At 46.0% G+C, this 15,145-nt stretch overlaps 1 protein-coding gene across 7 annotated transcripts in view; it reads right to left on the bottom strand.

Annotated features, from left to right (window-relative positions):
- Window positions 1-15,145, bottom strand: part of FGF13 (fibroblast growth factor 13) — a 267,134-nt gene that overhangs the window by 62,428 nt on the left and 189,561 nt on the right. For 5 of the 7 annotated variants that reach the window (XM_029997143.1, XM_029997141.1, XM_029997145.2 and 2 more), the window contains one exon: window positions 561-671. In XM_029997143.1, coding sequence (XP_029853003.1) covers window positions 561-671 — 111 coding nt within the window. Of the gene's footprint in view, window positions 1-560; window positions 672-2,683; window positions 3,348-14,390; window positions 14,497-15,145 lie in introns of those variants that run through there. The other 2 variants (XM_029997146.1, XM_029997142.1) reach the window with 2 other exon arrangements.

The raw sequence follows: 15,145 nt of genomic DNA, 5'->3' as shown, positions 1-15,145 counted from the left end.
AAAACCAAACCCAAAACATCCAAAGCTTTTTCACAGAAAAGCTGAGGGAAATCTGCATGAAAGCTGAAGGTATAATTAAGTTCAGAAGGGGTAAAAAAAAAATAATAATAGGGAAATGTGAACTTTAAAATTATGATGAACTCTCATTGTGTAAAATAACATGGCTCTGTTTGAATGAGCCCCTGTTTAAGAGTGGAGATAGCGTTATTCTATTTCAGGCACACTGAGTAGGCGAGCAAATTTTCCCTGTTGAAAAAAAAAAAAGTCTAATAAAATCCAAAGGACAGCAATGAACTTCTCTAGATTACCATGGAGATAACATTTGCTTTGTTTGTCATATGTGTCATCATTACCTCCTCTGGTTCATTATTTCTATAAGTGATTTTTATTTGCATTTCTTTCAGACCCAGTAAGTCTGAAAGACTTCTGCGCTGTGAGCACAGTGTCAGTGCCGCTTCCACTCACTCAGTCATCCCAGGACAACAATTTTGAACGGACCTAGATGGGAAGAATAAGACACCACAGTTCACAAACACACCATTGATTCTCATGTCACTTACTATAACTACTGTCCTCCTCTTTTGTTCCATCAATTGTTCCATCTGCTTGCAACTGCAAGTGGTATCCTTGCCTGCTGTATAGCTTTGTTACTATACCTTTAAGCTGAGGCTCTGTAAAAAAACAATAGTGAGATTAATGTGGGAAATCCTGATGTGCCGTTCCAAGCGAGCAGGATGCTAAAAACAAATCTCTGGGTTTCTTCTCAAGGCTGAGATATGAAAAAGACCAAAAACAAAAGCAGGGCAGCCAGCTTTGCAACACTTTTCATTTAGGTTGAGATCAAATTTATGTCTATGAAATCAATTGCCAAAATGATTAAATGCCACTTTCGATTGCAAGGTAGGTAGCACAGTAAAATCTACGTCCAGTGAATACAAATTCCAACAGCGCGCTTCTTGGCCTCAGGAGCTCAGCCCTATCTCATTTAAGATTGGAAATGAGCTGGCAAAGAGTGTATTCTGCCCTTTAAAAAGGTGTGAGTTCTTAAATGGAGAGGAAAAAGAGGACTACTACGATAGCGCTAATAAGAGCCATAGTGACAGTTGAGAGCCTAAATATATAGCAGCAAACGTTTAGCACAGGAACTGCTGCAGCTCTAATAAACAAACCCCCATTCCTCACTGCTCCAAAGAGTACAGAGCATCCGAAGTGATAAACTACTCAATGAACATATGGAAAATGGAGGGGGGAACCCTGAAATCCAGCAATGTGTCAAACTGCAAAATAAATATTACCATAAGGGTTGAGGTAATTACCTCATCAGCTAGAAGAAGAAAGATCAAAACAACGCATAGTTTGGATAGATTTCCTTTTTTCATAACCATCCTCAGATTCACAGTTAGAAAGCGAGATATCTCATCCAGTTTCAGATCATTCTAGACCAAAAAGTATACAGCAACAGATCTGCTGTCAAGTCTGTCATTTAAGATATCTAGGTAATGCACCAGGAGTAATTGCAAAAAAGGTCTACTTCCACTGAATCCCAATGACATCTGCATTGTAGTCATTTCACACAATTATGCTTGTCAGGAGGCAATGCATCTCCGCAGCTCACTCCACAACAACTTACTTAATTCAGAGATAAACATACTGTGAAGATATGATGTGTCATTTCCAAGAGCCAATGTCTGGATAAGACTCCTTGTGTTTGTAATCAAAGACATTAGGGAGCTCTGCTGCTGTACGTCATTTTAGTAGGAGCTGAAGGCAAAGGCTTACAACAGTTTGCATAAGTATATTAGCTCCTATTAGCAACCTTTGATAAGGGTACTGACGGATGCACGATTCTTATCTACCAACTTTTCTGACAAGAAATTAATCCAGTTCCCACTTTGGCTTTTTAGCCATGATACATCCCAAAGCTGTTGGCAAACTGCGAGTGAGGCACCTCTTCCATGGCTGCTGAGAAAGGCAGACAGGTTAAGTGGCTAACAGCATCAATGTTTCAGCACAGCAAAGGGATAGCAACATTACCAGAGGGTTTTGCTCCTCCCACATACAAAAACCCCACTCAGATCAGGGACTGACTCTTCATGCCTGATCTTTTGCACCCCTGACACAGAGAGCATCGGATCTGCAGGGCAGCTGCATGTATGAGATTCCTAGAAAGGAACAGGGCGCTGAAGCAAAACTCTGGAAGATGCCAGCAAAAGCAAAAAGCCTCGTCTGCAATCAGCAAATAAAGCATGGCACAGGCATTCTCTGAAGCAGGAAGACAAAACCAGATCTCTAGACCGCTAAGTTATTTAACATACAACTGAAGGAGGTGTATGTGTGGGAACTTCCCCTGCTAACATCTTCCCCACAAATAAATCACGTGTGTTCGTGTATGTGTAACAGAGAGACAAGACTACTGAATTACTGGTACACGGGTGCACAAGGGTGTGCAAGTGAGGCACAGTTAGCAATGGTGTGTGTTATCCAAATAAACCAGATGAACGTGAAAGGGGAAGGGACTGGCACGGGGTACCCACGTCTATCAGATTGTGCCAGGAGTGGCAATACCTGCGCGTTCATTTTACCAGCCCTGAGACACCGGTCCCCCTTTCCCCACGCCCGATACACATCCCAGTTTGCATTAAATTAAACAAACCGACCCCCCAAAGACATAACCCTTGCCAACCTGGTCGCCTTCTTCGCCTTTTCTTGGAGCCAAAGAGTTTGACCCTGGAAAACACATTCAACTTGTTCTTGTCGCAGCTTCCCTTGCTCTTGCTGGGGCTGTTGACACACTTACAGGCATTGGACTTCTCCCGCTCCCTGGCTTGTCTCTTCTGGCGGATCAGGGAGCTGGCGATGGCTGCAGCCATGGCCGCCACCGCCCCGGCACCACCGACGGGTCAGGCACGCGGGGTTCGCTCGCCGGCCGCGGGCGCCGCAGCCAGCATGCTGCTCGGCCCGTCCCCAATGCCGGGGACGCTGCCGGGCGCCTTGGCCAACGCCACCCGCTGCCAATTGGCTCGGGAGCCCGGGAGACACCGGCAGGATGCTCGCGCCGGAGCCCCGGGTCGGGATGCAACAGTTTAGCTCGAGCGTTTTTGTCCGCCGAGATCTTCCCCTTTTGATTTTCTGATGCTTTTTTTATTCCTCCCAACTTCTGGCAGGGGAAAGTTTGCAGGCAGAGGTGAGCGTTTCTACGGAGATCAAGCAGATCACTCGCAAGACATCCCTCCGAGCTTCTCCAGGCGCGCTATTCGCATGCAGACACGGCACATCCACTTGGTGCAAGATCATTGCATCTCTCCTAGCCCCAATTTCTCCAGTTAACTTTTCTCCCCACCCGTCCCCTCCCCATTCAAATCCCAGCAAACACCTGTTAGACTCCAGCAGGGGCTGGTCCAGCTGCAGGGGGGGTTCTGGATCCTTTTTTTCCCCTCTTCTCCCTTAAGAAGAGATCCGAAGCAAGTGGCGATGGAGACACTGGGAGGAGGTGCTGATGCCTAGAGCCTCTGCTGCCGAATGCCTCTGGAAGCCTCTTCCCCTCCGCTCTTTACAGGTACCGCTGCCAGCACAGCCTCCCTTCCAGGGACGCCTTCAGCTTTTGCATTGCAACACTTGTCACCAGACAGTAAACAGCCAGAGCTTCCCCCGACGCCCGCCCGGTCGCCGGCAGCTCAGCGCCGACACTGCCGCAGCAGGAGTCCTCAGGCAGCGGATGCTGTGCGCTGGGGACAGAAATGAGGCGACGCAGCGAGCCCCTTATCACCACCCTCCTCCTCCTCCTCTTCCTCCTCCTCCTCCTCCTCCTCTCCCAGGCAAGGCAGCGAGCGGCAGAGCTGCCCGGTGGCTCTCTGCGTGGAGAGTTGCGGAGGGGGGTCCCCCCCCCTCCCCGGGTGCAGGCAGCGAGCAGGCAGGGGCTCAGGGTGGGCAGTGGGAGCCGGTGCACCCCAGCTGCCCACCCTTGCCGGCCCCACGGGCTGCGGGTACCTGCTTTTGCCAGAGCCGCCTCCTGGGGAGGCGCAGACACCCAAACAAACGTGACCGCGATGAGCAAATAGCTGGCACCGGGTTTTCGGCAGCCGAGTGGGGACACCTGGCCGGCAGGAGGAAGGTGGGTCGGGGAAGAAGCAGGGCAGCTCCAGCCCTAGCTCTCCCCCTGCCTTTTCCTCAGCCTTACAGGACGGCCCCCTCCCTGCCTAGCTGATTTATTAGAGGGCTTTTGCCTCTCTTGCCTTTCCTCCCCCCCCACCCCGCCCTGCACTCAGCTCCAGTTTTCTAGCAGAGACTAGAAAATCCTCAGAGAGAGCAATTTCCTTGTCGTTGCCATGTTCTCTCTCTTCCCTTCGTCCCCCCACGGTGCCTCTGTGTCCCCCGAGGCCAGGCTTTCATGCCAGCTGGGTTTATTCACCCCTGGTTAAGTGGGGGCCAGGCTGCGGTGGTACCAGGGCAGGGAGATGCAGCGGTGCCACGATGCTGGGAGCAGAGCCTGGTGCCAGAGCCTGGTTAATGCCCTGCACAGCGGACACCGAACCCTGCACACATCCACGCCCCAGGACACGGGAAGCAGGAGGTCCTGGGGGTCCCTTTGCAACCCACCCCCTGCTCTTCAGCATGCTTTCAACAGCTGGAGCCTGAAATAAAGCCAATTCAGGCTAGAAACAAAACAGAGATTTGCAGCCCTCAAGGCAAACAACTATTGAAAGAATTTATCCCCGAGGCAGAGGGGATTCGCAGGCACTTGCAGGCACTGAGGCAGGGTGGGATGTCCCGTGAGCGGGACGGGGGAAGCTGTGGGCTGGTTCCTTGCAGGAGCTGAGCTCAGCGGGGCCTGCGATGGCAACAGGCTTCAGTCACCCAAGCCTGGGAGCTGCGTCCTGCGTCCCCTGGGGCTATCGAGACAGAACCGATGCAGGTGGGTTGGTGTGACAGCACCAGATTTCTCGTGCGCTTTCAGACTCAGCCAGGCTTCTCAGGATACCTGCCCCTTCTTCCTCTCCTCCACACGCCCTCGGCAAAGCCATGCGGTCCTCTCCTCCCTCCCTGGGGTTGCACGCTGTGGGCCCAGGCAAGCGCAGCGGAAACCATGCCACCCAATACCCTCACTTCAAAGAGCCCAATTCAAAAGCAGTTCACTATTCATCTGCAAACGTTACAGTCCTTCCCTGGACTAGAAACAGCTCGCAATGGGTCCAAATCTGTTTCCTCCAACTGGAAACTTCTGCCCCAATAAAACATGTTGTGTGGCCAGGCCTGAATAACCAAAATGCCCATAATGCACAAGTTTTAAGATGATGTCTGACTGAAAGTACAATGTGTGCCATCACAGCCTGAGACCTCGACAGCTGACATGGTATATTGAATTTGGCAGCCCCACATACCCATCCACAATACCTCTTTCCTGCAAGAAGTATATGTATACATGTACACCAACAGGTATAGGTATATATGCACACTCACCTTTGCTTATGAGGTACTTCATGGCATGCACATATACATGTTAAATAAATACTCCTAATTTCTTATTTGGGTTAAACAGTAGGGTAAAAATAACTGTAATTCACAAGTTCCACCACTACCCTCATCTGCCAGTCCACATAAGACATGTGAAATCCAACCCAAGAGACAGCCAGTTGGATATTATTAGTAATAACTCATCCTACTCAACTCACCGGTAACATACTATGAATTTTGCCATCTTTCCACTTCCAATACAGTCATGAGTGAGACTTGTTTTTCCTGAGACTCACCCGTTACTTTATAAATATTCCCAGTTTGGAAAGCAGCGTTTGATCTTCAGATCAAAGTAAAGCTGCTTCATTGTGATCTGTCCTATAGGTCAGATGGTATTTCATTTTCACAATGACCAACCAGAAGTCAGAATTTGGCTAACCTTGAAAATTCTGGGGAAAAGCAGTATATAAAAGCAGTATTTAGGATATCTTTCTGCCAGCATTCCAGCCTGCATGCTTAAAATCCATAATGAAAATTCATTTGCACAAATGTTCCTTGACAGATAACTAAAGAGAGGAATAAAAATAGCATATATGCATAATCAGATTTAAGTTTCAAAAAACAGTCCTCCAGTTTTTTTGCATGATCAACCTCTCCATCTATCGGTACTCCTACAAACATGTCTTCATTTACTATAAATGGCACATGAAAATGAAGATCTTGTTGGGAAAACGACTTTGGTACAGAACCAGTCTTTGGACTACTTCAGCGTTACAGATATAAAAATCTCAAGGAACAGCTTTATTTTCTTTGAACAGCAAGAGCTGTTCACTCCCCACCATGCTAAAAAGGTAAAATAAAATAAAATAACATTCCAAGTGGCTTTTTGAATGTAGAAGACAACCAGACACTCCTTGAACATCCGTCCTCTTTCTTTGTGTGTGATTATTATAACGGGGCACACTTAAAGCGTAAATTGCCAGCCCCATTTCAATCAATAATTAAGCATCTCTTAAGGAATCAGCATGGGACAGACTTGTACAGTTACTGTCAGAGACAGTGCCATGATCTACCTGGAGCTGGGATCTAACCCAGCAGCAATTCCACTGTTTTGAAGCAGACAAAGGTCTCACCCACTTTTGTTTTATATTTCTTCCTCCCCGTCATCTGTTGAGTTTATGCTGACGATTATTTCCATGATTCTGATCATTAAAATGTACTTGAACCTCCAGAAGTTGCCTGGATTGGGCAAAAGTAAAGCCTGCAATTTGGTACCATGCCCCCCCAAACCAGGACTGGCTCTTCGACTAACGCAGGACATGGTTTTCAACCAACAGAGTGCATTCTGCCCCTGCTGCCTGGCTCCTGCAAGAAAAGGCATCAAACCCCCATCATTGGCCCAAACTGCAGCAGTGGTGGCTGTTTCACCACATTAGAGGAAAGGGCAAAACTTCTGGTTTTCTCACCACCCTCCTCAAACCATTTGTGCTGTGGCAGGTCCCAGACCACTGCTGTTTCCCAGGAGTTTGAATCCATCCCGAGCGCAAAAGATTTACAGTAGGTCCTAGATAAGCAAGTAGATGCGGAGCAAAACAAACGCTGCACAAAAATCGAGACCAGATGAAGAGTCACAAGCCAGCTCCAGAACTCACTGTCATGAAACAAGCTGCAAGTTTTGACAAGCCGCCGCAGCTTTGCAGCACGCCCGCTGCCAGCTGCAGCCTGCGAGCGGAGGAACTCCTTTCCCCCCACCGCTGACGGCCTGTGCTTTTTCGGCACATGAACGTCAACAGATGCGATCGAGCGCAGAGCGGCGTATCGGTGCAGCATTGCTGTCAGAGAAGGGAACAGGTGGAGGAGAGACAGCACTTTCCGGCTCCCTGTTCAAGCGCACTGGTGATTGGCACATGAGCCCAACGTGTGACTCGCTGAGGGACCCAAGCTCCTCTGTGCCCCGTAGAAGCATTAACGATTCTCACGACGTGTTGCCATAAAGCAGGAACTTACTGCCAGCACCTTGGGTCAAACCATCCCATCTTCAGACTAAACAGCATGTTCAGCTATTTCCTCTTCCCCTATAAACAAGTATCGAAAGATTTATTGTAGGTCCTATATAAACAGGTAGATGCTGGGCAGAACAAATTCTGCATGAACATTGAGACCAGAAGAAAAGTCACAAGCCAGCTCCAGACCTCACTCAGCCCAGCATAAACCCCAAACCACCCCTCTACATGTACAAGCCTGAAGCTGCTGTGGTGTGACAAAAAGATTTCAGCCTGGCATGGGATGTCGTGAGTCCCTCCCGAGGCTCTCTTGCTCTTGCTGGGGTAACATGCTAACTGCTCTTACAGAACAAGCAGAAAAAAAAAGCTTCAGGATTCAAATCTATGGACTATTTCCACTGTCTACAGTCCCCAAAAAGTAGAGGACTATTTTCTGAAAAGTGCCACCAGAATAGCTTCTCTCTCTTTTCAGGTTGAGATAAACAAGACTTCATCCAGTCAGGTATGACACAGCAGCACTGAGGCCCCCAGTGATTTTTTCCTCTTCTAAGTAAACAGAATTACTATTCACCAGGAAACAGAGCTGTTCAGACCCAAGCCCTGCATCACTTAGCTCCTCCGTGAAACATCCCGTGGAAATGACTCAGCCTTTCCTCTGCAGCCAGCTCCGCGGCTGGACACGAGCGCTGCAGAACGGCGAGTGTCTGGGTGCTCTCTGCTCAGGGGATGAGCACGGTTTGCTGTCCAGTTCACTGCCCCTGAAAGCCTAGTTTTACCCTAGATATGAGCCAAATTCAGAGTCAGCTAGATGTTTATTTCCGAGTGCAAGGTGGAAAAAGGTATTAGTGGAAGAAAGAGCTGGGCCTTCAGGCAGCTGCAGACCAAGAGGTCACATCTGAGGATATTTTAGCCAACAGACCAACTGGGCTACCTTAAAATTAACCTTAAATAGTAAAGTCTGCCTTCAATAATCAGCTGCAGACCTTTGTATGAGCTGTATTGCTGTAAACAGAAGTATTTTTATGTCGAGAACATAAGGGCGCTTGTAAATAGTGACATGGACGTTCCTGTGCGTCTCTGTGCCATGGTTCTTTGCAAAAGTGCACTGTGCAGCTCTGCTCAGTAACAGGAAAAAAATCCAATTAAATTCCTGTGAGACTACTGTAGTCATGTCACCTGGACCCACTTTATCTAAGAGCTCACTTGTTGTTCAAGGGATTAGGTGGCTGGTTGATTTTTGTCTTCTCAGAGTACAGAATCACGAATCTCAAGACCAGAAGAGACCCCCGGTACAATCGGTGCACAGGACTGGATGTGCCAAAACTGGCCCCCATCCAGCAAAGCAGAGAAACACATCCCTGTCTTCAACCTGTGAGTCATCTCACTAAGACTACTGAGATATTTAAAAAATAATTCTGCGCCTGATGCATTACAAAAGGTTCTCATATCCTAATCCTGTTCTCTTATCAGATCTGCACAAGTTTGCTAGGACAAGGTTCACTGACTCTGACAAGACTTTGGGCCTCTTCTTCATGACTGACATGCCCCGCTAAATGCTCAGGATGGCCATAAGATCTCACATCAAGAACACCAGTTTCCTCTCAGATTCTCAGAGAAAATACTGATAAGAGAAATCCCAGTTCTGCCCCTTCCCAGCTATTAATTCCAATTCCTTTACAGCACTGTCTCAGTCAAAACTGGATTTGATCTAACCCGGTGGTGCAGGCATTTTTGGAAAAGGAGGACATTGTTTGAAGGTAGAAAAATGGAAATATTTTTGCCTAGGTTAATCCATATTCAGTCATCCCAAAATGTCAACCACAAAAGATCGTCTATCCGGTGCATAAAAGATCAGTGCCAATCAGCTGGGAAAGGTCACAGCACAAACAGAAGAGATCAGCTCCCACAGCTCTGCGGGCTCCCAAATTGGGAACACATTATTCCGGTGTCTCGGGGGGCGCAACCTGAGCCAGGAACTTGCAGCAGTGACCGACCGACTTCTCTCTGCCCACCGCAAAGCCATAGCAAAAAAATACTCCCACATCAGTATGCACAGAAGTATCTGTTCATTCACCTCTCAGCATGATGACTCTCAGAAACATCAATGTAAATGACAGCATATCATCCCTGAAATATTTACATCTCAGCATGGGACACATGAGAAGTGTGGGCTATATGCCACTGTCAAACCTAACATAAGGCCACTTTACACATGACAAAGCACCGTAAATAGTCCTTCACAGACCCAAAGCAAGTTGCCTAGAGATTGTCACGTTACTCAAATGGATCTTTTTCCACCTTTTCATAGATCTGATGGTTCATCCCTTGTCGAGAGCTTGACAGAAACAGACTCACTGGGTCTCCAGTGAGTTGGACCCTCTGAGAATTCTCCCCCTCCCACCTGCACCCGAGCATGCTCACAGCCATGCTACCAGCTTCTCACAGCCATGGTCCTTGCTTTGCTCGAAGCTAACTTCTGCCCCACCGCTTGACTCCACATAACTGCAGAGCCCAATTCGTTGCAATCATGTGATGGATGCCAAGCTTGCTGCTTCCCATTGCTGTGTTAATGATGGAAGACCCATCTGTTTTCTAGTAATGAAACCAAATTACCCGGGCTGGGATCAGAAGAGCCTGGCAATGGTTTTCTGTGACTTTTACCTGACTGCTGAGATCATGGCACCAAGTTCACACAGACAAATGAGAATGTGAACAGAGTTAGTCACAAATGAAAGGGACTTGGAGCAAAAAGTGCCATGTCTTGGATGGAGGCAGGGTTCTCCAGGAGCTGGAGTCAGACCCTGCACTGGGCCGATGCTTCTGCAAATGTGTAAGTGGGGCCTTGCTCCACTCACTGTCATGGAACTGGAACCAGTTTTCCTGAGCAAAAATGGTGGTCTCAGTTTCAGTAACCAGAAGGAGGGTATATCCTTGGGGATTAGGAAAAGGGCCATGAGCCCAAACTTCTGCATTCTGTCTCCGTTCACCATCTAATAGTCATGATATTAATAGCGACGTAACAAGACATATCCGACCTAAGTTCAGTGATGTAAAAGTTACGTTTATCTAAGCTCATCTGGCCAAATATCTGGGCTGTACAGCCAAGAAAAAAGAGAGAACGGCACCTCCAGATGGCAATTAATTCCTATCCAAAAAAACACCATTATTTTCACAGCTGCATGAAGGAAAACACTACCTCTACCTTACTGAACTATCACTGCGGGGTGATTGAGAGTATAATCTACCTAATGCATCTTTATAATAAATAATATTTACCATCATCAAAACTAAGTAATCACTTAATGAAGGTCCGTGTAGCTCAGTGACTTGCTTCTGGCAGTGCTCAGTAATACATGTGAATATAAAACCAGCCCAAGTCGTCGCACAGTTTCACTTCGCCCACACGCATACATTCCAGCAATTGGCCTCATGGCAACTCCAGGCTTAGCAGGAGCTGCTGGTGGCAAGAGCAGAGCTAAGGTGACATCTATAAATCACACAGGGATTTTTAGGTGAAAAATACAACCTATCACAAGTAAACAGAGGGGAATTCATTAGCATAAGTTAGATGCACTCTTTTTGCAAACAACACTCACAAGTAACATTGGCTAGCAAAACAGGAACGAGAACCACAAGCTGGCGTTTGCTGTATTGGGTTTAAATAGGTCTGGAGACTAAAAAATTGGGCATGCAAATTCTACATAAGCAAATCAGAAGAAATTCAGAGAAGACAATTCAGAGAAGGAGGCTAATAGCAGAACATCTGCTGCTGCTCCCAATATTCGCATTAGGTGGCTGGGTACATTTCTGGGGACTCAGACCTCATCGGAAAGCACAGTAAGGTTTTGTTGCTATGCAGGGAAACAATACTCAGGAACCAGAGAAACAGATATGAAGCTGCCTGAGCTAGGCACTGTTATTCCTCACTTAAGTCCAGCTGAACTACAATAAGGGCACATTTGCTTGTACAGAGACCAGATAACTGTCCAACTTGTAGCTGCACTTCTACCTAAAACCTCCACGAAACTAGTAGATTAAGCTGCAGAAGTAGATACAAATACAATGCCATGATTTTAATTAAATTCCCAGTCCATATGTATGGCCTTTGCAAGTCTCCAGTCATACTGCTAAATCATGCTGAGCTAAACTTACAGCAGAGAGACACCATTTTTAGCAGATGATGATATATCATCAGAATTTCTGTCCTCTCTCGTCAACCCTCTTCCCTTTGTTTATCATTCTCATTTTCCACTTCTTCCTGCCAGGATCTTCTTTCATTGTTTCATTGAAAATTACAACATGCTTCTAATGAGCAGTAGCCACAAAAAACATCAGTGTCTCAATGACCTTATCCTTCAGTTGAGGTCAACTTAATCTTGTTTACAAACAAATAAACTTAGTTTAGCTTCATCTACAACACAACATTCCAAGCCCTGGGAGCTTTTGCTGGGAAAGAAAGGACAAAGAGCAGAATTAGATTCTAAGGCACAGAACTAAGCCTGCTGGATTGTAAGAAGTTATCTTGGCTGATCTTTCAATGTTATCGTTTGACCGATTCCACTCAGCCCATTCCATGTAACCATAAAAGAAGACCTCCTTGGATTTTCTTGTCTCCTATATGGGGCAGTTGTAAGAGATTAAAGAGTCTAACTATAAAAAGGCACCTATATGTACAGCTGCACAGGTAAAACACGCAGCCACACAGAATTAATGAAACTCTGCAGCGCTCTGCGAGGCCTGTAGGGACTCCCAGGCAGTTCCCCTCACACGACTGGAGTAAGAGATATGGCTCCCAGAAGTTGCTGGTATCTGTGTGTCCTCTGGACTGTAACTGGAGTTGGACATCTCAAACCTCTGCAAATATGGGCTCTACATTCATGACATGGACACTTAAATACAGGCATTTTTTTCTGCCTTTCTTCTTCCTGACTTGCAAATATGAGCAAACCCAAGATGTTTCAACAATGCTCAGATGCACAAATACCAAGGAATCAGAGTAGAGCTGTTAATGCTGGGAGAAACTTCCACCTCCCTCAGTCCTTTACTTGTTTTTCCAGCTCTGTAATATATGAAATGCCTTACTCAGTGACTATATTTTTAAACCATTACTGCCATAAATTTTAGCCTACTTAAAAAGTTCTGATGTAAAGACTTTTCAGGAGGCTTTTGGCAAAGTATAGAGTTTCCTGTACAGGAAGCGTGCTGTAGAACATTAATTTGTAAATAGTTACAAACCAAACAAATGGGACAGATTTCCAGGACTTGCAGTCGAAAAGCCAAGCGTGTAAAATTGCTGCTAAACCCAGAAACAAGAGGGACACCTAGAGTTAGCTCTCGTAACTGCCCCAGCAAGGTCACTCACTTTCTTCCCCGGTTTTGTTTCGGTCACTGGTGATATTTAATTACAGCAAACGTACGCGCTGCCTCCGGCTGTAATTAAGAGTGAAGCTGAAAGCGCAGGGTTCGGGGCGAGCAGGGAGAGCCGCTGTGGTTTTGCATTGAAGGCCGTGTCTTCAGATGTGGCGGGAGCTCGGGGCGGTCCCCCTGGCTCTGGGATGGCCCCAGAGGGGACTTTGGGGGACACACACACACACGGGGGGGGACAGGGGAGAGGCCCCGGGGACGCCGACAGCCGCGGGAGGGACGGGGGCCGGAGCCGCTGTCCGCGGTGCTGACCCGCGCCGCGCCGGGGCCGCATCCCGCCCCGCTGCAGCACCCCGCGACACCTCCCCGCTCCGTGGGACGCCTCCCCGGCCCCTCACTCCGAGCCTACAACCAAACGTCGAGGTCCATAATCAACCGGCAGCGTCGGGCATCGCGGCTAGGAGACGTACGCCCCCCAAAAGCTAACCGACGGCAAAATCTGTTGAGGGTTTCGGACCCACCTCGTCTTTACCTCCGGCGTGCTATAAAAACTGACCGCTTTTGCGAAAGAGCGAGGCATTTGGTTGTTAATAATCTGGGTTACATATTAAGTGATTATAGTTTGTAAATGCATTTTTAACATGCCAAAACCATTGCAGACTGCTTACTTCACATTCTACGCCTTACTTAGATTTACTGTATTAATTTTGAAGAGACGAAAAACATGGATGCCGCGTGCAATGTCATAAAAGTTGTTTACTAATCATGTTGAGTTATTTCTAATAAAGAATGATATATGACCCAGACAGTTAATATCTAACTCACACGGTTAATATCTAACTCTCTGTACACACTGCCTATTCAGATTATTGTTTGATATTGGGGCATTTTCCAAGAGTCCTTGGATTTGTTTTTCTTTTCTAGCCGTAGGGCGTTGGTTCTTACAGTAATCTGATTGTTTCACGTACCAAACGCAGAGAACACACTTTTTCATTATTAAAGAAAATTAAATGACACCATCATAAGCCTTTAGCTAAAACATTTGCAAAGGAATAAAGAAATGCTGATGGTTTTGTATTAAAAATATTTTCAAGTTATTACCACCATAACAAGATTGTCTTCAGTTAATGTTAGGCACCGTACTCTCATGAAAGGCAATCAGAACAGAACTGGATTCATCATTTTTTTTTTCTTTAACGCAAGCTTTATACCTGACAAAAAGCTTGGGTACAAGTTTAACTATGTGGCACAGACATTTAAAAGGCCATAAAATCAACCTGTGCGACATTTGAAATACATATTCAAACAGGACAAATTTGCCAGTTCAGCAGCATATTCAGTATATTTACAGTTCCAATCAGTAGGAATCAACAGTAAGACCTGCCTTTTCCTTCTTAAATAGTGTATTTTCAGAGTTACCAAAGAAAATGCATGAAGTCAAAGAACAACCACATTCTTAATAAATATTAAGCTTTAATTTCTTTACGCAGTTTATCATCTCTACAGTGGATTAGTTGCCAGGAAATACCTTCTAGTTTTTTCCTGTAAAAATATTGCTTAAATACATCTTACCTGAATAAGACTTTCTTAACCCCAAAGCCATGCTGCCTTACAAGCTGCTCCTACCCAGACAATTGCAGTCTACATTTGGAGCAGACACACAGGGAGTAGATCAGAGAAAGTTTAAGGCATATTTAAAGTATTCTCTAAGGTACTGGCCAGAAACATCAAGCCCATACTCGCGGTATAGAGAGATCATTAATGGGCATTAGTGACAGACCATTATGACTTTCAGAGATCATTAAAGATTCATAATGTAGCTGTATTGTTCTGGCAACATCTAACCATTTCTTGGACATAAATGTACATTTCTCCTACATGATTTACTTAAATTTATTATTTTTTGAGTGTCAAATTTTATTTTCTGCCTCCTAGAATTACAACGAATGCCTGTAACAGGATACTGTAGTACATTACGCCAGCCACAGGAGCCTGGTGCTTGGTTTAGTTGATACCCTTTATTGTAAGGCATTCTGCAATATGAATAGCTCAACAACATTCATGAGGTAGAATATGTACCATACTTTCTTTCTTCTTTAAATAAGCTGCATTATTGATGTACCGTAAATGTTACAAGTATAAAAAGCACTTAGAAGAATTACATTTGCTAATAATTCTGAAATAATTACCTTTTGAAAATTTTAAGCTTTACATCTGCATTTCAGAAAAGCTCACTGTTTGATATCTGGATTTGGTGAAAAATACTGAAGATATTCTAGTTGGGGTCAATGAAACCAGCTACTCCTAATGCAATTTTCACAAGTGAA

This window comes from Aquila chrysaetos, chromosome 21 (genome assembly GCF_900496995.4).
Source record: "Aquila chrysaetos chrysaetos chromosome 21, bAquChr1.4, whole genome shotgun sequence".
NCBI lineage: Eukaryota > Metazoa > Chordata > Aves > Accipitriformes > Accipitridae > Aquila > Aquila chrysaetos.
The sequence above is the reverse complement of the archived record's forward strand: the minus strand, read 5'-3'. Positions and strand labels throughout refer to the sequence as shown.